Genomic DNA, 23,863 nt, shown 5'->3' on the forward strand with positions numbered 1-23,863 from the left:
GGGGCGGGGGGTCCCGGCCGGCAGCGGGACGTGGCCGGAGGCGGCGGGGCGGCCCCGGGCGCAGCAGTTGGCAGCGGCCCCTCCCCGCTGTGCCTCCCTTCGGGTCCCCGGCCCGTGCGGACACTCCCGGCGGCTGTCCTGGAGAGCAGAGGCGCTCTCGCTGCGACACGCATCGCTCCTTCCCTCTGGGAACTGCCCCAAATGGCAGCGGTGCTTCGCGTCACTGTGTGGTCTTGGTGACGCCGCGCATCAGGATGTAAAATTCTCACCTGGTTATTCCAATGGCTTTTCTTTCCCGTGTTAAAAACTCCTTGTTAGTCATGATTTCTGGCTGTTAGTCAGTAATTGCTTACTAATAATTCCTGACCACTATCATGCTGAAAGAAAGCCCTAGCAGTGGCCCGCTGTGCTTGCTAGAGAAGTTTTACTTTACATAAAGAGATGTGTGTAGCCATGACAAGTGCCATGTCCAGCCAGGCTGTACTGGTCAGCCTGCTTTTCCTTTGTGCTCAGCATTTTAGTAGCTTAGGTTGTTTTTCTTTCCCATTGAGCTTCGTGGCAGAACAGTTCTGCAGATGCTTCAAAAATCTAACGGGAAGCAGGAGAACGTGACAAAAGCAAAACAGAGTTGGAGCATGACCTTCCAGTACTGAATGAGGAATGACAGATAGGGTGGAGAGATAGCTTATGAAGTGACATGAAAGCAGTTAATTAGCACTCTCCTAGAAGTTAACTGTACGAGGGCTCTAAATAGATCTGAAGGAAAAAAGTGCACTGTTTAAATCTGAGAAAAGACTGTCAAAATTGAAGATGAGCAGTGTAGGTGTTCAGATATAATTGTGTAAATTGATGTAGCATATTTGCATAGAAATACTTCTCTTCCTGCATGAATACCAACAACTATTTTGGGTCTTAGTGAAGCTTTCTTTAGAACCTTCTGTTAATATTTCAAAATCTTAGCTAAACTGTAGTTCATATAACATTTTACTGACTTTTCTTCTCCACTAAATTCTACCTTTTAAATTGGGATACTCCTAGGTTTAAAAAGTCTGTGACTCTAGTCTTCTAGACTAGAAGACTCTAGTCTTCTTTCATATTTTAGTATATGAAAGAAATTATGAAAACAGGTTTGAGGGTTGTGGAACTACTCAGGCAAGATAAATTTTGTCAAACGAGCTAGTTCTAGAAGGACTAAAATATTTCTGTGTGTCAAGATGCAGCCTATTGTGTCAGGACAAGGGGGAATGGTTTCAGACTGAAAAAAAAGTAGGATTAGATTAGATATTAGGAAAAATATATTTACAGTGAGGGTAGTGAGGTACTGGAACAGGTTGCCTAGAGATGTTGTGGCTGCCCCATCCCTGGAAGTTTTTAAATACAGGCTGGATGGGGCTTTGTGCAACCTGGTCTAGTAGAAAGTATCCCTGTCCACAGTTGGGAGGCTGGAAACGAAGTAGTCTTTCAAGTCCTTGCCAACCCAGGCCATTCTGCCGTTCTCCGAGTCTACAGGTAGACAGATATATTAGAGAACATTTTGAAGTTTGATTTTCTTTACATCAATGTGACATTGATCTTTCATCTATAATTAAGTATTTTAGCTCTAATCCATCCATAACATGAAAGCCCATTCACATAAGTTCTTCTGGTGTTAGACTAAAGAGCTACCTTGTGATGTTCATAGTCATGCCACAGAGATCATAAAATACTGGACTTGGAGTAAGTTGTTGAGACTATTGAGGCACTGTCTTTAACTTGAAAACAATAAAATTTGGGGTGGGAGGGAGGAAGGGAAACAACATTATCTGGAAGTCTGTTTTAAAAAAGAGGGGGGAGGGAAGGCTGTTTGCTGTAGAGAAGGTTGATGACACTTAGGCTATAGTTAAAGTTTGTTTAAGTACCATCATAGACAATTGTACATTCACTGGTTTCTTAATGAGAGACATAGAAATTGTTTCTGAAAGACCATAAACACCTCTAGCAGGAAGCAGTGGTAAAAAATTAAGGATAATATGAAGGTGTATTGCAGCTACTTACAAGAAAAATCTGTGTCATCTTAGATATCACACCATGGTGCAAGGACTCCACAGCACCATGTCATCTTAGATATTACAACAGTTCTACCATCACCATGGTGCAAGGACTCCACAGCACCAGAGTTTCATTCCTTCTCAATGTTTCTCATAGGCAGCTCCCCTAAGCACTGACTGTTCTTGGTCCTTGCAGCAGCCATCTGACTTCTCTGACTCCAGTTTCCACCAATCCTCTCTTTTGTACCACTAGTTCTTATTGGGTACATGTGTGGCCTGTTAACATCCAGCCTGCTCCTAATCTTTAGTAATAGGGTCCAGCTGCAACCCGTTGGGGATAAGATTACATTCTACATTACCTTCATTTACCCATACTGTGTACCCACAAATCTGTGCCACACTGTTTGCTTGTAAAAGGTATCAAGACAGAATAGTTGATTTTGTTTTTCAAATATTAAGGTGACCATGCTGTTCTGTGTGTCAGAATCAAGAATGTAGCAGTAGCTGTGGCAAAAGCAGCTAGACTTCACCTCTTTCAAGCACAGGAATGGCAGAAGCTGGAGAACAGTGTCCAAGATCACAGCTGTACAGAGAAGTTCTCTAAAGCTCAGCTGACAAGTAAGTTACTGGGTTTTTTATTCCTTACAGCATTACTGTGTATTTAGAACTCTATTAAGTTATCCATGTGTTTAAAATATTTATTTCAGTGAATTTGGGCATTGCATCAACTAGGACTTTGGTCTTCTATAATTGAAAATACTACAAGGAAATAAAATTTCTTTCTTTGTATCACTTCAGAAGAATTTGTTTGCAAGTTAAGATTTAATGTGCTGCTGGAAAATGAAATCCATGACAAACAATGGCTTTAGTGGAAACAGCCAAACTTTATGACCAGTTCCAGTTCATGCTTTCACATATTCACAACTCAGAAAGGGTACATACTTGGCTGTTTTCATTTAGTCATTCAGCACAGAGAATTTTCTTTAGCTCTGTGTGGAGTAAATGTCTTTCTTTTTGTTTGTTTTCATAAAATACATTATCTTGGGTAGGAGAGAGAATGTACAAAAAATACCCTTCTACTAAGAAACAGAAGAACTAAAGAATCTGAATGTTAGGGACAGTCAGGTGTTTGACTTGTTTGAGTTGTGACTTGTTTGAGTTTGAATTGTGACTTTCATTGCAGTGGAATGGAAAACAAACTAGAGGCAAAGTGATGGAACCTGCTGCAGTTGCCTCTAAACTTCTGAAGCAAATGCTTGTAAGATGGGAGTGTGTAGGCCAAGTACAAAGTAAAAGGGTAATTTTGTACCTGTAAACCTTCTCTTTGACCACCTCATAATAAATTTTTACTCCCTACAAAAATTAATCTGCACCATGCTATCTTACTTTATAACTTTCCTCCTTAATGCTATTTCACCCTTTACTTTTATAAATTGATATTTGTTACTGAATCTCACATTCAGCAGTTTTTAATGTTTGAGCTAAGAGTTATACCAGTATAGAATATGTAGTTTGTCTTGTCTCTTGTTTATAAAGGAACGTTTCTCACTTGTCAGGAGGCTCCCATTCTCCAGTTCCATGGAAATGGCATTTTTCAAAGCAGAGAAAACAAAAATAAAATTATATTTTCATGATAGCACAAATCTGTCATGCTTTGATGTATAAAACATGTTAGAAAATTTTTAATACAGTATTAAAGATGAGCTAATCAAGATAAGCTTTAACTTGAGTATCCATCTAAATGTGAAAGAACAGTAAAACACTGAAGCATTGAGTTATGTAACTAGAAGACAGACTGAAATAATAATTTTTGCACCATTTGTTTATTGTAGTGGTACTTAAAGCATAAATTTTCCTCTGAGAAGGTAGCTTAGTCTTAGACTCTTCATTCAGATTTGTTTTAAGTGACTCAAGCTTCTCTTTTAAATATATTTCCTTTGTGCAGTCAGAATCCCAAGAGTAACAGGTTGATCGTGTAACATTTGTCATAATGAAACCTTACACAGATGTCACTTGTAGGGATGTGGTTTCCTTACCCTTCATCAGAGCTGGACAGAAGTGCTGCTGGAATAACTGGCAGTTGGTCTGTCATTCCTGACTTGTCCCAGTAGTGTACGCACTGTTTTCTGCTCTGTTAGGAGTTGTCTGACCACAGGGTGAGTTGGATTTCTTTGCTGATCATGGGCAAAATTAGTTGCTTTTCTACCTCTGAGTCTGCTTACAGATTTGAGAGGGAACTGATTAAACATACTCTGTGTGATCCCTTACTCTTGGTGCAAGTAACAGTGCCAGAACTCAGCTGAGAGGTGACATGGGGACTAAAGCCACTCCTGTCAGCCACAGCTTGCCTCTCATTTGGATTAAGCACCATATGCAAGGACACATACACTACAATTCTTCCTGGATTCTAATGTTGCTCAGTTCATACCTTAAGAGAACAGAAAATAACTTCTTGTAGTTGAAACACGTTTATTGGAATTACATTGACTTTTTTTATAGGTAGGCTTCAAGTTAGAAACTTGTTCTAAATTTTGTGTACAAAATATTTAGGGAAAATGAGGTTGTATGTTTGCAGCTCTTATTTAGAAAGGCCTTTCACAAAAAAAAAATGTTTTCTGGATTTTTTTATTAAATTTTTCTTTATCCTTAGCCATTGTCATCTTTATCTATTAAGGTGAATTATTCTGTTATTGTTATTTCTCCTGCAGAGAAATGATTGGACTGATTAGCCCTCAAGTTCAGTAGTCAATGTGACAGTGCTTTTGTTTCTTGCAGTTTCAGCCAAACATAGAGAGCTACAGGTTTCGTTTGCATCAAGAGTTTGTTTTGAAGAGACTCTGCTTGGTTAACTGTTGTTTTTAGGCAAAAATAGTGGTAAGATAGCAAGAAGATGAAACATGAATGTCTTATGTAGTCATTTTTAAATGTAATCTGATTTGAAATATGCAGTTTGATTACACAATGGTTTCACATCTCAACTGTCAATTGAAATTCAGTATGTTACAGCTTGGGGAAGATCCTGTGGAATAATACTGATTTGTAGCTTTTAAGCATGCATGGTGTTTTCTGAGCTCACATGCAGCTGTTCCTGTTTGGTGCTCTAAATCTCTTTGAAAGCAAAGTCAAATAAATTTCACAAAGGTATTTTTCATGCTGCAGAAGTACCTGGTGGGTAGTACAGAACAGCTAATCCTGTCAATACAGAACTAGAGGATGGAAATGTGCTAAGCAAAGGACATAGTTTGCACTTTCTGGCTTCTAGAAGGAGGGAGCCCTCCCAGCAGAGCTGAAAGGTGGGATGCAGTGTCCTCACCAACCCTTGCCCACACCTACTTGAAACAAAAGCTGAAGTTGGCGGTCTGCTCTGTGGTGTTATGGATAGCTTTCAAAACTCAGTGTGTTTTCTACTGTGTGTAGTTTATAACCGGTATATGATGCTGTGGATTTAAGTTTTGTCTTCATTCAAACGTGTGTTTTCTAAAACCAAACTAATCAAGTATTTACTCCTATTTTTGTTTTTTGTGCTTTCTTCCAAAGTGACTGTGAACCACACAGAGCAAAATCTGACAGTGTCCCAGGTTCCTTATCCGGAAACATGGTATGTGTTTTATGTAGACAAGTTTACCTGCGAAGAGAATTATTCTGAATCCGAGGATATTCAGTTTGAAATGATCTTACTAAACCCAGATGCAGAAGGGAATCCATTAGATCACTTTAGCGCAGGGGAATCTGGTAAGATTTTTTTTCTTAAAATTAGTTTTGTAAGTTAAGGATCTGATAACTCAAATCAGTACTTAATGTGCTTGGAAGAGTATGGGGAATGGATAGCAGAGCCTCTTATATTTCATATTCTGGTTTTGTACAAAGAGTAAACTTGAGTTCATTTTCTGTCATCACAGAAAAATCCTTTCTTTTCCTTAGACTGACTTTCCAAAACTTGCCTAACTAGAAATGTAGATGCACAAGGAAAGTCAGTGTTAAAATCCTTGCTGATAGGTATTTTGAACATGTTGAAATTGTAATCTTCCACTTAAATGTAAACTTAATACCTGATTTTAATTAATTAATGAAATTCCTTAAATGCGTGCAACAAGAGTACATGCACGGTAAACCATTTTGCTAGTACAATTTCAGTTCAGTGTTTAGATCTTTCTAAGTGTCTTAGTCACAGGCTGTAGATGACATTTGTCAGGCCTGATTTTGTTATAGTTAAGAAATGTAATTTTTTATCTTTAAGCATCCAAAGAAAAACTCAAGACAGCAGCTAAAGAAGTGCCTATATAAAATTGTATGCTTTGGACAATCCAGCTTAATGTATTCTTGGTTGCAGTGAGTAGCATCACTGCTCTTTGAGGTGTTGAGGCCTCATCAGAATGTCACTCACCTGGGTCTGCTGTGAGGAGAGGGCTCTGAAGGCTTAGTCTGCCTTTCTATACAGAGTGAGCCTGAATATACCAAGGATGAGCCTAATTGCTGTGCTTGGAATCAAATGCCCTGCTGTCACTCATGATCTCATGAGAATATAGAGGCAACAAAGGCACCTCCGTTTTTGAAAGGAAGAAAATATTCCCTGGAATATTTAGCAGAATCTACAAGAAAGTAGCACATTAATAATCTGGATTTCAAGGCTTATAATCAGACTTAACCTCTCTCTTTAACTTCTTAAGTTCTATAAACTTGCCAGTTTTTATATGGTGAATTTGGCCTTCAGAAGTGAATTCTAGGTTAATTTACTTACTCTCAAAGAAGAGTAATAGCCAAAGGAGTAATTGCTAAATCAAGGGGCAAAGCAGCTACATGCATCATATGGCCCACTAAAGTGATGTAGAGGCCTCCTACAGAGGCATCTCAGCTCTGTATTAATTTTGTAGGAATACTGAGCATTGGGAAGCAGAACTCTGAACAGCTTATGTACTGAGTAAGGAGGTGTGTAAATATGCTGGATGTATGTATTTAGGTCTTAAAAGTAGGAAGCAAGGTGAGCTGTACATGCCATCTCTCAGAGTTGCAGAAGAACACTTCTGTTAATTCAGAATTAAAACCTGCATTGTTGCCATGAATCCCAAAGCTATGTGCACTAGTCTACTTTCAAAGAGCTGAGGAGCATTTAATCTCTCTGTCTTTCTCTCTCTTTTTTAATTTAATTTAATGCATCTCTAGGAAATAATCTTTGCCATTCTTCCATAGAAACGTAGAATGAGAGAGTATCAGAGAGAAGATCCAGCTTTGTTTCTTGCTTATTTCATGCAGGCAACTAAAAATTACATAGTTGCAGAAGGTTTTAGTTAGGTCTTCCTTCACTTGAGTTACTTTAGGCTGTGGCCTGGCGCAGGACATCTCAAAAATTAAGTTAATAATAAGGAAAGTATGAGAAAGAACTTGAGGCTTGTGTTTAAGATGTTTGCCTTCAGAGATGAGGGGGCCTGACTTCTGATCCCTGGAAAACAGTCTTATTTTATATGGTAGGGTCTTCTACATAAGACATTGTGTCAGTGGTATCCAGGATTTCTAAAGACAGCTGAACAGGTAGTGCTTTGAAGTAAGATATTTCATGTAATATTTTACTTTTTCTGTCAGCTAGGTTCATTGAAAGTCAGGAAACTTAGACGAGAGGATAGGTTGAAAGTTGTATTTTTTATAGTGGGTTTTCAGTGCAGCTTTCTCCTATCCCCTTTTGGTCTCAAACCAATAATCTACACTCTGTCTATGGTTGAAAGGAGTGTTCTATCATAAATGCTTAGTGTCTGCTAAAAGCTAGTTGATTTTCCTAAAGAGTTTTCCAAGGGTTCTCACTCCTCACGGTGAGAAATAACTTTTACTTACACGGTCTTTGCCAACTTCAGTGGGTATCTTTTGAAGCAGAAAGAAAGATTTGATCTATACCACATAGATAAATTTGTCATTGATAAATCGTACTCATGTATTGGTGTACAAGAGAAGCAGAGTGGCCTGGAATTTTTAATCCTCTTAATTACCTTAAGCTCTTTTTCTTCCATTTTCCTGTGTATATGTCCAAAATGCTTCATTTCAGTCACAGAAGCTATAATGCTAGCTACTACTCAGAACTCATCCAGTTCTAATGTTTTACAGCTCAGATATTGAAATGTGTATACTTGCTCTTCCCAATCTCTGGGGGGAGCTGGCTGGAAGCTTTTACCAGAGTTATTTTGCTGCTGGAGAAAAAGCTTTTTTTAGAATCTGATTTTATGGGCGCCACTAAATTTCAGGGAAGGTTGGAGAATAAAAGCAAGTTTTCTATGAGAAGTGTTTGTTTACCTAGTTTTTCTTATTTCTCACTGGCTTTGACCCTTTGGGAGCTCCCGATTGGGTTGCAAAGCTTACTGACAATAGAAAAGATTTCCAGGATCCAGGTCTTAAAGGAAGCATTTTACCAGACTACTGCCAGACTGAAAATTAGGGGACTTCTGTTTTATGAATAATCTAAAAAAATTTGGGGATTTTTTTAGACAAGTGCAAAAAATTCATGCTAAGAACAAATTACTGTTTTCTGTCCTACTTCTCTTAAGTTTTCAGACTTGATCAGCTGTGCTTCTTAAGCTGCTCTATGTGGAGGAAGGGTGACACCCAGTGGTTAAAAAGATTAAACAGAAGTCTGTTTGGGGTTTCTCTCACCTCAGATTGTGCCTTTACGGAATCAAACAAACAAGCAAAAAGAGCTGAAAATGAGTCCTTTAATAAATATATTACTTACATTGATCAAATGAGCTACAATTGTTTCGTGTGTATCAAGAAACTGTGCACTTTATACTAGTCTGGTAATTGCTGCAAACTTCTCTGCTCAGAAAAGGTATTGTTGATTAAAAACACTTTGTCAGATCAAATAATAATCAGTTCTTTGATAAAATTCACTGATTTTCTTGGATAAAATTGATTAGGATTTAGACCTTTTATATGTACTAGCACTTTTGGATAACAGTTGTTAAGTATTTCCCAATGATTGTATTAAAGAAAACCTACTGGTGGGGGTTTTTTTTTCAGTTATTTGCTCCTAGTAGCAACGTTTCTTTGTAAAACTAAGCTGTATTTTTTTTTTCCACAGGATTACATGAATTCTTTTTCCTGCTTGTCCTAGCATACTTCATAACTGCATGCATATATGCACAGTCCCTGTGGCAAACAATTAGGAAGCGTGGACCTATGCATGGTGTATTAAAGGTGTTGACAATTGCGTTACTGTTGCAGGCGGGTTCAGCATTTGCCAACTACCTGCATTTCTCAAGGTACCTTTGATCCTTTCTGCTTTCAGTCTTTAGACTTGAAGAACAATGTGTTGTAAAGATCAGTACATGATTTGCCTGGGAGGGATTGTGGCAAAATATAGGACTGACTTTTGAACTGCATCATTATCTAAATGTACTTGTGAGAGAGCACACCCATTTAACACACACCCACTTAAAAATACAATCTTTTTGTTCTTTTTTCAGTTATTCTAGAGATGGGATAGGAGCTCCTTTTATGGGAAGTCTGGCAGAATGTGAGTCTGTCCTCTGTTTCTTACATATTCCTACCCACAAGTCTGTATAATACATTAGCAAATGCTGTTGCTGGACTATACTATGATATTGGATCACATAGTTTGATTTTCAATATAAAATACTAAAAATTGCTCCTCCAGAAAAAAAATGTTTTATGTGTTTACAATAACTGTATTTGAAGTTACACATGTGTGATATTGTTTAGGATTTTTCAAAGGATTTTTTTGTCTCTAGATTCCTTGTTAAAGAATCTTAAAGACATGAATATCACCTGAGCAGGTCTTTCAGTACATTGAAGAGTTTTGTGGAGTTAGATATAGAAAGCCAAGCTTTTTAGGAAACTTAATCGTATTTTATAAAATTTGTCATTTCACTGACAAATTTAACAATTATTAAATGGAAAAGTATTTTACAGCACAAATTTTATGATTAGCATGATGCAAAAAATGCTTATGTGAAGGTTTGAGGCTAACAAAGCATTTTCCTTCACTCTGTATAGATATTCCAAGTTCTCACTGGAACTAAATTCCTGTAGCATACCTTTCCAAAAGGCGCTAACTTAGTCTTGCTCCATTCTTCCTTCTCCATTTTTGTTGGATAGTTTGTTTTTTTTTTTCCTGTAGCTCACCTTTGAAGAATTGGGGGTTCATTCCAAGCAAATACATTTCCTTTTGACTGGCTTGAAGCACCCCAAGAAAGTAGCACTGCAGTAGTGTGATAGTGTTGGGGAGTAACAGCCTATATAGAGAAGTATTCCCCTTTGTAGAGTTCATTTAGAAGGCTGCAGTTGGAATTATCAGCCTCTTGATGGCACCTGGCACCACAATAATTGCCTTTTTCTCGTTTTAACCATTTGAGCTGGCAGCTCCTTGCAGCCACTCCAGCAGCTGTGTAATTAAACATTCCTTCTCATCTCATGAAATGAAATAAAATGGAGAATATGGAGGTAGTCATAACTCCACCCCAGTGTTAACTATCCATCCAGAACTTCAGACAAAATAGCTTCATGTTAGACTTTTTTTTGTATATGTGTTGTAGTCAAAAAGCCCACTTTTATTTATTAAGATTATAATTAATATTATTTTTTAATCAGTAGCTGAATTTCTTAAATTCAGCTAGGAAAGTTTTTACTTTCTTACTGTCTGTGAAGTTGGTGGTTTCCAAAACAGTAAGAGAGCAGAAGTAATAGAAATGTGGAAAGCTTCAGTGGCAATTACAGTTCTGAAGAATGGCTGATGACAAGTAGTATAGTTTGAAGGGGAGAGATGATATACCATTTTTCCTATATGGGAGCAGAAATTTGAGTTAAAAATAAATGTTAAAATTTCTATTAATTGCAGTGTGGCCAGAATATCTTTATAAAAACCTGTTTAGATACCATCTCAAGCAATAATTCTTTTCCTAGTATGATGTAGTTTTTACCATGTATAAAGAGCTGATCCTCAGTCTAATTAACCACCTAACCCAATCTCATAAATCACACAAATAATGCTGACACTCAGAAGGATTGCAAGTGCTGTCCTTTTAACTTTTGGTAAAAATAAAATACTCAAGAGTCAAAGACCTTTATTGTGTCTGTTAAATAGTCAAAAAAGGTGAACTGTGATGGATGAAATCAGACAATTGGTATCAGCTCAGTAACGTGACTTTACACTGATGTTGAATATTATGACATGATTGTAATCTTTAAAATTTTTCTCACCCTTTTTCTTTCTAGCAAAATGTATAGGATGCCAAAGATTAAAGCTGGTTGTGGATTTTTGTTTTACACGAATTTATGTGGGAATCCACTTGAATTGTTACCACACTGAAGCAGAGCAGTAGCCAAATCCATGATATGATGGAGAGATGATGTCTGGCTATAATAGGGCAGCTTATCTTAAGGAATGACAGAAAATAAAATGCTCCCTAGAACACACAGAATTCTTCAGTCATTTTTCTAGTTTAGATTTGTGACACTGGTTTGGCATGCCTTTGGTTCATGTAGCAATTCTTTTTCTAGTGAGTACTGTCTCTCAATAAGATAGCGTTGGAAAATAACTCCATGATCATTTGTTTGCCCAAAATCAGTGCTGGTTGATTTTATTAAAGAATTACCAATTTTGTATTTACTAAAAGCTCTTGACAGATCTTAAACAGTGACAGTGTCTTAATACATTAAGAAGCATTTAAGCATGTAAACTGAGAATACCAAGCATATCCCAGAAATTACATTCTGAAGTCTGATTTATAATCTTTATTTTGCTAGTATTGCTGGATGTCAGGGAAATAGTGTAGATGATCTTCTTTTGGCACACTTCCTTGTATCCATATTAATTTCTGTACAGTGGCAACATTTCCTGTGCCAATATTTTTAGTAAATGTGGTATTTATCTTTTTTTATACAGTCCAGTTGTATAAAAGTAGAGCTTTGCTTTTTTGTGACAGAAATATTATTCTTGTACCTGATAATGTAAGTGAAAATTACAAATAAGGAACAAATTTAATTGAACTAAGACATTGATGAATCAAAAAAGAAAGCATTGTTGTATGTAGTGCCCAATCTCTAGTTTCTGAACCAAATTTACAATATACATAGTGTAAGAATATATTTTTCTTTTACATCTCTGCTATGCCGGTACAATGAGTCAGATCCCAATACCATCTTTAAAATTGTTCATTAAGTCAAAAACTTACCAGGTCTAAAGCTAACAATCACCCAGAAAGAAATCTTCAGGTTTTTCTACTGTCAGTAGTGCTGCAGCAAGCCTACAAATAAAGGCTTTAATATATCCTAGCTTAAAGTATTCTTTATTCTAATGCAGCTTTAAACACAAGTTTGAGACACTGATTAAGAAGGTAACTTTATGGAGTATTTGTTTATTGTTCCCAAACAGAGGTAAAAATGGACATAGCAAAATGAGGTAAAGATACTTTGCATTTAATAAAATGAAATACAGACGAGTTGTTGATCTAATTGAAGTTTGTGTTAGGGTTATTCATTATATTTTCCCCTTTAAATACCTGAGTGGAATTTGCCCTAAATATTTGTGCTTTCTTCTGGAAGCTACTACATCCTCAAGACAAAGTGCAATTTATTCAAAGTACAATGTAACTATCTGATTTTTGAACAAAAGTTCTTCAGAGTGAAGAAAGGAGTTCATTTCATCATGTTGCATATTTGCACTATGATTAACATACATATGATTTTAGTTCTTTAGCATTTATAAGTCTATTTATGCAGATGGACTCCTGAGCGCAGACTACTCTGACACAAGAGTGGGATTTGGAAAGACATGGCACTGTGCCCATGTTCTTGCAGCTCTGCAGCATATCTGCAGGAAGGCTTGATAGTGATCTGTTTGGTCACTGAAAACTCCACAAAATAGCCACATTTTGTGGCAAAGCAACCTCATCTAATCTAACTCATCAAAATTAAAAGGTAATACACAGGCATAAGCATCCATCATTCATTTGCGGGTATATAGAACATTTCTCTTTGATACAGGAAAAAAACCAAAACTTTATTTTTGTTGTAATTTTATTCATTTTCCTTTTGTTTTCAATAGTGTGTGACATAGTCTCACAGATACAAATGCTGTACTTATTGTTGAGTCTGTGTATGGGTTGGACAATAGGCAGAATGAAGAAATCTCATGGCAGACCTCTTCAGTGGGATTCCAGTCCAGCGTCTACCGGCATTGCTGTAGTAGTTGTTGCTACACAGGTTTGCATTTCATATTCATTCTTACACTGAACTATACAGCTGCTATTAAGTATGACAGAACTGTGAACCAAATAATTTTAATATTTTAATTTTATAAGGGAGGGAGTATCAAGACTGGAAAAAAGCCCACAGCATAATGTGCACCCAGTATGTCTAATAGGTAACACCACCTTCTCTTTACTTTAACAATTTAAGATGTACCTCCACAGTATGTTTTTGTCTAGCAGTAAAACCACTTAAGAAGTTCCCACAGTTTCCCAAACTCCTGATTGTGCCAATTGTTTGTAGCATTATACTGTGAACCAGATTAGTGGAATAACCTAAGCTGAAAAAAAAAAAGTTGAGAAAAATTTTTTGCACAGTTGTTTTATTGATCTGATTTGTAATGTGGTCCTATAAATAGTTGTAATCAGTACAGCTGAGGCATTTTGAACTACATTATGCAGGTTGACAACCAGCAGCATGGGAGGAAAGACAAGAAAAGCTGCTGTGGCATAGTCTTTGTCATGAAAACACTGAAATCATCAGTGCCCTCCTTTTGGAAGCACTCAAATAAAATGTCTAATGGTCCTTTCAATCAATATAAGGAAGGGAATTCTTGAAAGGTTCAGGTGCAGGATTGGTCTTGCAAATATACAAATGGTCTGACACATAATTTCATTCAAATATTTTCCATTAGTATAAATTAGAAAGTTAAGTAAACCAGTAACTTAAAAGTAAATTGTAATGGAAATCATTCAACCCTGGTGGTGCCTTTTGTAAACAAATTTTTTAAAATCACATCATAAAGACAAGAATCTGAAAACCATTGAGAAAGAGAAGAGCAGAGAGAAACTGGAGACAGTAATGAGGAAGAGATTATACTGAAGATTTTTGTGCCATTTGGGCAGTATCTGTAATTAGTGCTGCTTCTAAACTAAACAAGTGGACTTCTAGAACATTAATAGCTGGGAGCTGGCGTTTCTTGCTAATTAAGAATATAAACCAAAGGCTGTTAAGGTCAATGGACTGTTGAAATTTAAAGATGGGTGTCAAAGTAAGGTGGAATGAACCTATCCAGCACCAGAAATTTTACATGCTGGTAGTAAAGAAGACTTCTAAAGTATTTAATTTCATTCATGCCTCTGCAGTTGTGCATATGTATGGGTATGTTAGTACTCTGCTGCTTGAGACTGGAAACTTTTTCATTGTTGTTTCCCTTTACTATACATAGAAAAGACAGTATAATCAGCTTGATCTTATTTGGCTGTTACTTATGGTAAAAGTGGGGCAGGCATCATGCATGTGAGCTGCTTCCCCAAAGACTGGTCCATTAGACATCTTTTGGCTCTTGGAGCAGCACTGGAGCTGCATTAGCACACAGTTTTCTATTTTACTTTTCACCAGTAAGGCACTGCTCTGCCACATCTCCTTCTGTACCATTGGGAGTGTCAGGTTTGGCAGGAATCTTGTCGGAGCACAATCTGATATTGGAATATGTCATTGCCTAAGTGATTTTGCACCTCCATATCAGTGTCTGCTGTCTCCAGCAAAATTTCCCTCACACCAAGAGTGTCCCTTCTGAGAGGATATTTTCCATCTCATGGTTCAGTACATACAAAATACACCTTCTGTCAGATTTTGTTCTCCTAATTACAGAGTGCAGCTGTTGGGCTCAGGGAAACAGGATTTAGACAGTTTTTCACTGATCTGTCTAGATTGACATGGATGTTTGACCTGCTATAAACACTCAATTGGCCCTTTTAATGGCTAAAAATGTAGAATAACCTTCTTCCTGTTCTGATCTATCCCAGAGATTCTTATGGGAGAACCAGTTTCCTCTTATGCCAGAGATTGGACAAACTTCATGTGGATAATCAGAGTTGTTCTGAGGACTTGCTGTGGAGGCTGCTGGAAACTATGTGCATTAACCTAATGCAGCAGATAGAGATTGCACCATGTTAGTTTTACTGACATTCTTTCTCCCATACCTGTCGTCATCTCATCTTCAGGGAAGTCAGGACAGTGGACAGCCTAGAAAACATGTTGTTCTTCAACTTAAATGCAGTTTTGACTAGCAAGCTATCTGAGCCTGTTTGCCTACTACTAGTTCAAATTGCTCAGCAGATTTTCAGGGGGTTTTCTCCTCTTGGTACTGATGCTATGGGTTTTTTCTTATTGTTCTTTCAGAAGCACTAGCAATTTCCTGGGCTATGTTCATGGGTTGCCTTCAGTGTCAGGTGGACACAGCCTCCTAGTCAGCAAATGTCTTGTGGTCTTTGCAGCTGCAAAGAGGTAACATCTCAAAGGAGGGACAAGTCTGCCATTTAGCATCTCCTTTTGCCTTAACTTGTTCTTTATTTCAGCCACAGAATAAAAGATTCCCAGGCTGCTGTGCATTCATTAAAAATTCCACTTTCTGCTGCTGAATCACAAACCTTGTACAGAACTTTATTGATGGCAGGCCCTTCCCATCCCATGGACCTGAGCAGTTTCAACTTTTAAGGCTTATCAGACTGTATGCGATGATTCTGTAAAGATAGCTGATTGCTCTGAAGCTGATCAAAATGGCATAGAATCTTACTGCATTAGACATCACTCTACACAGGGGTTCTTAGTTGTGCTCAGAATGAGCTCTGCCTCTGACCTTAGATCTAAACTATTTTTTGCTGTACTGCATTGCGTGACATCAGATAACTCAGTACTAGATATGGTTGGAAACAGCTAGTTTGCCTTGCTGCTCCTTCTAATTTCCCTTTTGCTTCCCCCTTCCCCTTGCTTCTCAGGAGTGATCTGTCCCATGAGAACTGTCTTTGCTGGAGATTGATACCTTATCTTGGCTTGTCATAAAATCAGTGTTGGCATTGTGAAGGGAAGGAGGAGTTCTACCATAATTGTTTTCTCATGACATAAAGGAAGAGTGTCTGCTTCTTCTTCATATGGATGTGGAGGTTCTGCTTGTATATCTGGAACATCAGGATGATATCCATGGCCACCATTCCTCTAGTATTTGAAGAGGAAGGCCAGTACTGGACAGTGGTTGGTGTCCCCTGTGAGCCAGGATAGGTCAGGATTATATACAGGTAAAGTCAGGCATTTTGAGCACTGTGTTATGTAAACAAGGAGATGGTCATTCTGTTTCATCTTACGATGAAGCAGTGACTTTAATGTTGGACATAGCATAGTGTGAGTCAGCTCTTTAGCTTCCTCTCTCATCCAGTTCTTTTGTCTACAGCCTAAGCACAGTTGTTCTTCTGGATAACAATTAGAATTGTCCCCCCTGATTTCTTCTCAGAGCTCAAACATAATTCTGCTCACTGCCAACAAAAGATGTCTCTGATGTCTACTTCAGCAGGTTGATGTCTGGTGTTTTTAAGTTTGTTTCTGATATTGCAGCTAAGTGAGCTGATACTTGCCTTTCTGTGGTCAAGGTAAGGGACCTTAGGGTTCCTTGACCTTGATTTCTCAAATTTTAATTATTTTTTTCTATTTCACAACCAAGGAGATTTTAACTTCAACATCATGCTTGTCTGTGAAGGTTTTTCTTCATTGAAAACAGATAGTCTAGTCAGTTTTTACCTAGAAACACTTGATAGCACAGTTTTCTCTAGGATCCTGCTTTTCCCAGGTGAGTGAGAACAGCCCCAGCTCATAGGAAGGGCAATGATACATTTACTTTGTCCAAGTTTATACTGTGTTGCTCTGACAGTTCCATCTCTGCCTCTAACGCCTCTGCCTTCTGCTTATTTTGGAATAATCTAATGAAGCTGAAGGAAACTGGACTTCTGTGATCTCACATTCCTGTCACCATACATAGCCTTTGATCAACTGATGTTGTGTTGTTTACACTCTTTAAAGGCCTAGTCCAGAACACACTCTGCTGTCAGACACTATTATCCTATGAGGATTTGGGCTTTGTTCTCATGATCCCTTTACTCCAGCTCTTTGTCATCTTCGCATGAAAGTGGCTTTTTTCTTTGCTGTTACTCTTGGTGTAGACTAAGGAAAATTCAGGCCTTCATGAGCTCTGGCTTTTAAGGTAAGGTAAGTTCCAGTGATATTTTCTTAGAGCAGTATCACAGTTCTGTCTCCATCAGCCTATATGGCTTCTCCTCAGACGCTTGAGTCAGGAAGATTCTACACATAAGTTGAGGGAGCCTTTTATTTTCTCAAGCAGTCCAGAGAAGTTAAATATTTTGGCTGTTCCCAAATGTAAATATCAAAAGGGAAAATGCTCACAAAAGTGCAGTGATTCTGTAGCTGGTAGAACCGTTGTTCGTTGTCTGAGCATGTTCTAACTGGACTGAAATAACTTCTGTGATACGAATTCATCAATTTCATGCCGAAACTAGTGCTGTAGACACAATGTTACCAAACACTGTTCTGTATCTCAGGGATTCAGGAGCAGTTTATTCTTACTTCAGTCTTACTCTTTGACAGAGTTCTCAGTCAGGTAACTTGATCATTTGAAGATGTTTGCTTGAAATCACTCTTTTTCTGATCATTATGGTGAGAACATTTGAAGCCTGTTGGGCAGATTGTGTGCTAGCAGTCAGTGATGTTGAAAACACGCATGCTTTACGTCTGTCCCTCTCCCATCCTTCCATTTTCCATCCAGTTGGTAGAGGAGTGGCTGAAGTGAGCGCAGCTGTGAAATGACAGGGCTGTGTCCCCCTTAGGTAAGGGAGGGGGAAAGCAGGAGAGTACTCTGAGGATATTCTAAGCACAAATTATTCTAATACTCAACTGATGAGACTCAAGGCCACCCACCTTTGGAAGGCTCAGGTGGATTACACATTTTTTAAAAAGTTAATATTAGGAACCTTTTTGTCTTTATGTAGTGAGAAAGCCTTTGAATGTGTTCGGAAAGGAATTTGACTAATTCATATTTCTAAATTGAGCTATACAATGTCTGCTTCTGAAGACCTTCAGAGCTACTTATCAAATTTGCCTACCTTTCTTAAAAAAACCTGCTTTATTAGGCACCTGAAGCCTCAGTGCAAGTTAGATATGTGCAGTCGGTGGACTGGATTCCAGTGTATATTCAAGTTCTAAAATGCCATTTAGCTGCTACATGATGGTCTGAGATTCTAAACTTTGTGTTTAGCGTTCCCAAAGTCCTGAAAAGGTCTTCTTCAGCAAGACACCTTTTTTTATGCAACTGGTTGGCGTCTTCTTCACAACTAAGATTCAGAAACTAGGTGCTTGTTAGTCTGTTTTTCCTTGAAGAATATCAGTATTGTTTCTCACAGTGCTCCCAGAAAATTGGATTCCACAGCAGATGGATACAATGCTGGGAGTTAAGAAGGGGGTTACTATCTTTTATGTAGTAATCTGTTGGCTAGAGTGCTCAGCCAGATGTTGGAATGGCATTTGGAGCCTGTGACACTCCCTTTCCTAGACCCCAGGAGGTTTCTGAGCCAGGTGTTTGCAGAGTCAGGCTCGCTCACGGTTTCTGACCTAGCTGATGCTGAATTCTTTTCTCCACAATGGCACAGCTTCAATAGAAGGGGTGGAGAGTGGCCCACCCAAGAACACCCTATAGCCTGGCAGTTGCAGCACTCTCCAAGGAGGTGGGAGATGTGAGTTGGATATCCTTTAGGCAAAGAAGAGAATTGTGGGAGATCCAAGTTCAACCTGGGTGAATGCTTGAGCCTTAAGGCTATTGTATAAAAGGGGCAGCAGCACCACCCTCTTACTTCCCCATCTTTGAAAAGAAAAGTGAATCCTGTTAGGATTTTGAAAGAAAAGGCGTAGTCGCCTGCCTTTGAAACAAGCTTTACAGGTTGTGGATCACAAGTGAAAGGAGACACCTCCCTGTAGCTCTGTGAAATCATTTCAGTGGTCTTCCTGCAGAGTAGGATGAATGTGCAGGTGATTATTTCACATTTTTTTCTAAGGTGCTACATTCCCTCTATCCACATTAGAGGAAACTTTAACTTGTCAAGCTTTCTAAAAGTTATGGAATCCAAGAAGTGAGACTCTGTTCCTGCCAGTTGCAGATGGACTAATAGGTCACAGCAAAAAGCATTTCAGACTAGGGTTTATTGTATTTTTTTGCTTAGGATGGCAGTCCCTAACAAGTAGACTGGAGCATTACCAGATAACTTAATCTGTGACAGGAAGGTTAGTTGAGAGTTAATGTAAGCTGGTTTACTCTAAGTGCACTTTGCTGTTGTTCTTTTTCAGAGCTTCTTGTTAATTTGGGAGCAGTTTGAAGATACAAATCACCACAGCTACCATTCACACCATGGCTTGGCGAGTGGGCTGCTCATTGGCCTCAGAGTCTGCCTAGCTCTGTCCCTGGCTGCTGGGCTGTACCAGATTATCACAGTGGAGAGAAGCACACTGAAAAGGGAGTTCTACATCACCTTTGCCAAAGTATGGGTTACATCAAGCAAACTGATCCCTTCATCTGTAAATATAATCATGGCTTGCAGTTGACTGAAGCACCAAACTCTTTTCCTCCATAAGTGTGTCTGACTTGATTACATTGCACCCTGTCATCATACTCTGAAGTAGGCATTTTAATTTGACAAGGAGTATAGAGCTTTTTAAAACAGAAATCCCACCTTTCATTGTGTGGTTTTCGTTATGTTGATTGAAAATTAAACAGTGGGTTCATAAAATAGACAGAAATGTAAATGTAGTTCCTGTAACTGTCATCTCTTTCTTCTAAGTTGGCATGTAGTCATTTTACAACTTACACTCATCTTCTTTTTTAGGCCTGCATTCTCTGGTTTCTGTGCCACCCATGTCTTGCAACCATTGCTGTAATATTCAGAGAATATCAAAGAGAAAAGGTATGTACAGGCAAGATAAAAGAGATGAAATTTGAATAGTAGTTGTTCTTCATGTTTAATGTTTGTTAGCAAACTCATGCTCTTAGGCTGTTAATCCTGTGACCCCAAAGCAACTTGAAAAGTCTTAGTCACACAGCTCTCATTGATGCTGATGTGAGTCATATTTTACAAAGGCATACAGGGCTCAAATCATCTAAGGGTAATCATTTCTAGGTTAAGGGAGGGAGAGGGGGAGATTGTTAAGTCAAAGGAAAATGTGGAGGGGGTGTTTTGTTTTATTGTTTGCTTGTTTGCTTTTAATTAAAAACACCTTGGAGATTCTTTTAACAAAGGGAGTAGAAAGATAAATCAGTGGATTTTTTTTGTTGTTTGCTTTTTAGTCTTCATCCTTTAAAAGCTTTATGTGGCTAAATAGGTCAGGGAACCTGTAGCTGAACTGTATTCTTTAGATCAAGAAGTCTGTCCAAATATGTTGTTTGGTTTGTAAGCTCTAAACAGTTAAAAACAAAGGTGGACTCGTTGAGTTTCTCGGTTGCTTAAACGTATTGGGAAGTGGAGAACTCTGTGTGTGCAGCCTGCCATGTTCAGATGAAGTGCACCACTGTTCTCAGGTGATTGACTACCTCCTTCCAGCATAGGGTTTGCTTTTTTTCTTTATGCTTATAACCATCTGTGCATTTGTATGCAAATATATTCAGAAAATGAGCTTTTATTTGTGTAGAGGATATGTAAGGGAAAGAAAAATGTTTTATTAAATATAAATAAATTAAATTCTGTGTTTGATTTACAAAAAAAAAAGGAAATCTAGGCAGAAAAAAATTGATTCCTCTAGAGTTACTAATGAAGAGACTTTTTGTTTTGCTTGATGAAAACATCCTCAGGGCAGGAGGACAGTCTCCAGAGGTATCAGTAAAGTAGTATTTTTGCAGTATTTTGAGCTTGCTAAAGGAAAACTACAATTGCTCTGCTCTTGCATTTGAGCAACTTCAACCATTATGTGCAGCTGCAGTTCCTACACTATTATAATTCAACTGTGTTTGCTTCTTCAAATGCACCTCAGTACAATAATAAATACCGTACTTGTTTAAGAAAAACATGCATTTTAAAGGATTGCTTGCCCATAAACTGAAGACTTGTGCTTTCTCAGAAACTCAGAAACAACTTACACCTTTAAAAGTTTGATAAATACAGCCTTACACAGCTTTTGCAGATGAAGAGACTTGAACTGAAAGAGATCTGGCTAAGTGAGATTGATAAATCACTATCCTCAGCTCTGAGATTGTGCTAGTGCAAAGTGTTTCCAAGCTTTCTTCCCCCCCACCGTTTGTTGTAAGAATAGAATATCTAAACATCACCTCTGCTTGTGAAACTGCATGGGTGGTGAATTGCAAGTCTGAAATTCCCCAGAACAGAGACTGCCAGAAGGGTTATGTGACTTGCCCAGGGCTATCTACTGATTTAAAAACACCCAGGTGTGAGAGTCTGATTCCTGGACTTAAAATGCATGTTCAAATCTTTTGTAACTGCAGCAGTGTTAAAGGGTTTAAAGTTAAACCTCAAGCACTCATGCTGATAGAAATTTATTGTGGCTTGCCTAGTTGAGACAGTTTTTTTCACTTACTATTTCTTTCTCTCTCTTTTTTTGTCTCTAGATTATTACCATGGGTGTTATCCTCTGTCAGTGCATCTCCATGGTTATCCTCTACAGACTTTTTCTATCTCATAGTCTATATTGGGAAGTATCTTCACTGTCATCAGTGACATTGCCACTAACAATATCCTCTGGACATAAAAATCGACATCACTTCTGAGATGTTTAGGACGAATACATTATGTAATAAATGTGCAATAATGACTTGAATATGCAGGTATTTTTGTCACAAGTGTATGATACATTGGTTTCACTGGAAAACTGAGTGATGATATCAAAGCACTTCACAGACCTTTGGTCTGACAAGATTCCTAGGTTAATGTGTTTAAAAATATTGTGGAGTTGAATACTGAAGAGTATTGAAAAATATTGAAGAGTTTTATAGATACTGTTTAACAAGTGGTTCTGAGTTGTATCACAGAAGAATACAATTAATCTTTTCTCTCCCATTCACAGACACCAAAAATGCCATTACTTTGTGTCAGTACTAGGTTTGAAGGTCTTATAAAATAGAGTTCCTAAAACATCTACGTGCTCAAACAAGTTTAAAATAGGCCAGTTGTGAAATTGGCGTGATGCATAACGATGAGTAAAAGGGTTTTTTTTATTTTCATGCTTTAGAAAAAATGCATTTTATGTATCAGTGTAAAAGATAGGGAGAGAAAGGAGGGAGAATCATCTAGAAAACATATGTAAAATATTCACAACTGACTGCAAGAAACCTACCTTTATCATGGGTGTAAAAGAAAAGCCTTTTTTTTGCATCTAATGTTCATACTGGTTAAAATCCTAATGGGAATGTAAATAGGGTTTATGTCCTCCTTTTTTAAAAAAAAAGTAAATGTAACTACGAAATCCATCCAGTAATCAAGGTCTGAACAGTTTTTGAGGCTTGGAATACATAGCAACATAAAGGTAATTAAAACAGCAGCCTTGCATCTTTTAAAGGAGAAAAAAAGGCAAAGAAAATGGAATGGGTGATGTGGTACTAGAATTTTAATCCTGATATAATTCATTTCTGTTACATTGAGGATTCAATCATAATTAAGCCATATACACAGATTAAATTAACAGAAGCATTTCAAATAAATGTTGGTTTCAGTCATCAACTACCCATGAATTCCTGCCCAAGGATACTTAATCAGGATTAAATTTTCTATGAATAATTGAAAAACAAAATACTCACTGGATTTGTTATAATCCATGTTGGCACTGGGTTCTAAGTAGTTGCCATCTTCCATCCATTGTAATAAAGCCATTCTACTTTGTGATGCCCTAGCATCCAGAAAACCAGTGTAAATATATACTTTATTGAAGTGCCTATTTATAGAGTATGATTAAATCATGCTGACACTTTTTTTTTCATAATAAGAACATACCTATTGCGATTGTGAGTGAAATTTTTCATTTTGGATTTAGCTTAGTTTGAACTTCGTACATGTGTGTTTCTTCACAAAATGGATTTTATTTTCTAGTAAATCAGCATTTGCTTCTTCTTAATAGTGTGTATTTGATTATGTCTCTGTGAAAATGTCAAGACACTGGTTCTAGCTTTAAAATAGCCCTAAGTTTTCCATTTATCTTTGCCTCAGTTGTGAGCATAGTTGAAACATAAGTCTGTTCCATTTTAGTTTAGAGGCAAAACTAGATATTTGCCTTTGACTAAGGCAAAATGGCAACATGACAAAGTTGCTCATTAAATCATCTCCTTTCTTATTGTTTGTAATTCAGATCAGGAATGGCAGGTTGAGGCTGGAAAAGATGAGATATTATGATTTCACACCATCTTTAGAATGATTAAAAGATTAATTATTACATTCCTCTGATAACCACACAAAAATATTATTGGTTGAAACTTCAGTCTTTATTTCCTTGCTTATCTCTGTACTTTTCATCTTCTCAAGAAAAAAGCATCCTGGTTTTGATAAGTCTCCAATAATGTAGTAAAAGAGTTCTATCTGTCCTCATGTATAAGACTTCAAATTCACACATAAAATAGAATTTTCTGATAGACACAAGTACTGCTTTACAGTTTATGATCCATCATGATAAAAGTTTAATCTATGCAAAAAAACCTCTATGTGACTTTCAGAAGAGGCACTCCACTTGTTTTATTCTCCAGAAGAACTTTCTTACTTCCTGTAGTTCTTCTGACTTGACTTGGTCAGTCTTATTTACCTTATTTTCACTGTATAGATACA

The 23,863-nt window shown here is 37.7% G+C and overlaps 2 protein-coding genes across 2 annotated transcripts in view; one reads left to right on the plus strand and one right to left on the minus strand.

Moving 5' to 3' along the window:
• Positions 1-173, minus strand: part of TGDS (TDP-glucose 4,6-dehydratase) — a 14,467-nt gene extending 14,294 nt beyond the window's left edge. Inside the window, exon 1 of the mRNA XM_031059555.1 lies at positions 23-173. Within this exon, the coding sequence (XP_030915415.1) occupies positions 23-173 (151 nt within the window). The remainder of the gene's footprint in view (positions 1-22) is intronic.
• Positions 174-2,196: 2,023 nt separating this feature from the next.
• On the plus strand, positions 2,197-23,162 carry GPR180 (G protein-coupled receptor 180). Its single transcript, XM_031059564.1, has 8 exons — positions 2,197-2,645; positions 5,565-5,759; positions 9,088-9,268; positions 9,473-9,522; positions 13,072-13,229; positions 19,398-19,589; positions 19,934-20,011; positions 21,664-23,162. Coding segments are annotated over exons 1-8 (1,014 nt in total). The 5' UTR covers positions 2,197-2,644; the 3' UTR covers positions 21,823-23,162.
• Positions 23,163-23,863: the final 701 nt, after the last annotated feature.

The sequence above is a fragment of the Geospiza fortis genome, unplaced genomic scaffold, assembly GCF_000277835.1.
Source record: "Geospiza fortis unplaced genomic scaffold, GeoFor_1.0 scaffold84, whole genome shotgun sequence".
Taxonomy (NCBI): Eukaryota; Metazoa; Chordata; class Aves; order Passeriformes; family Thraupidae; genus Geospiza; species Geospiza fortis.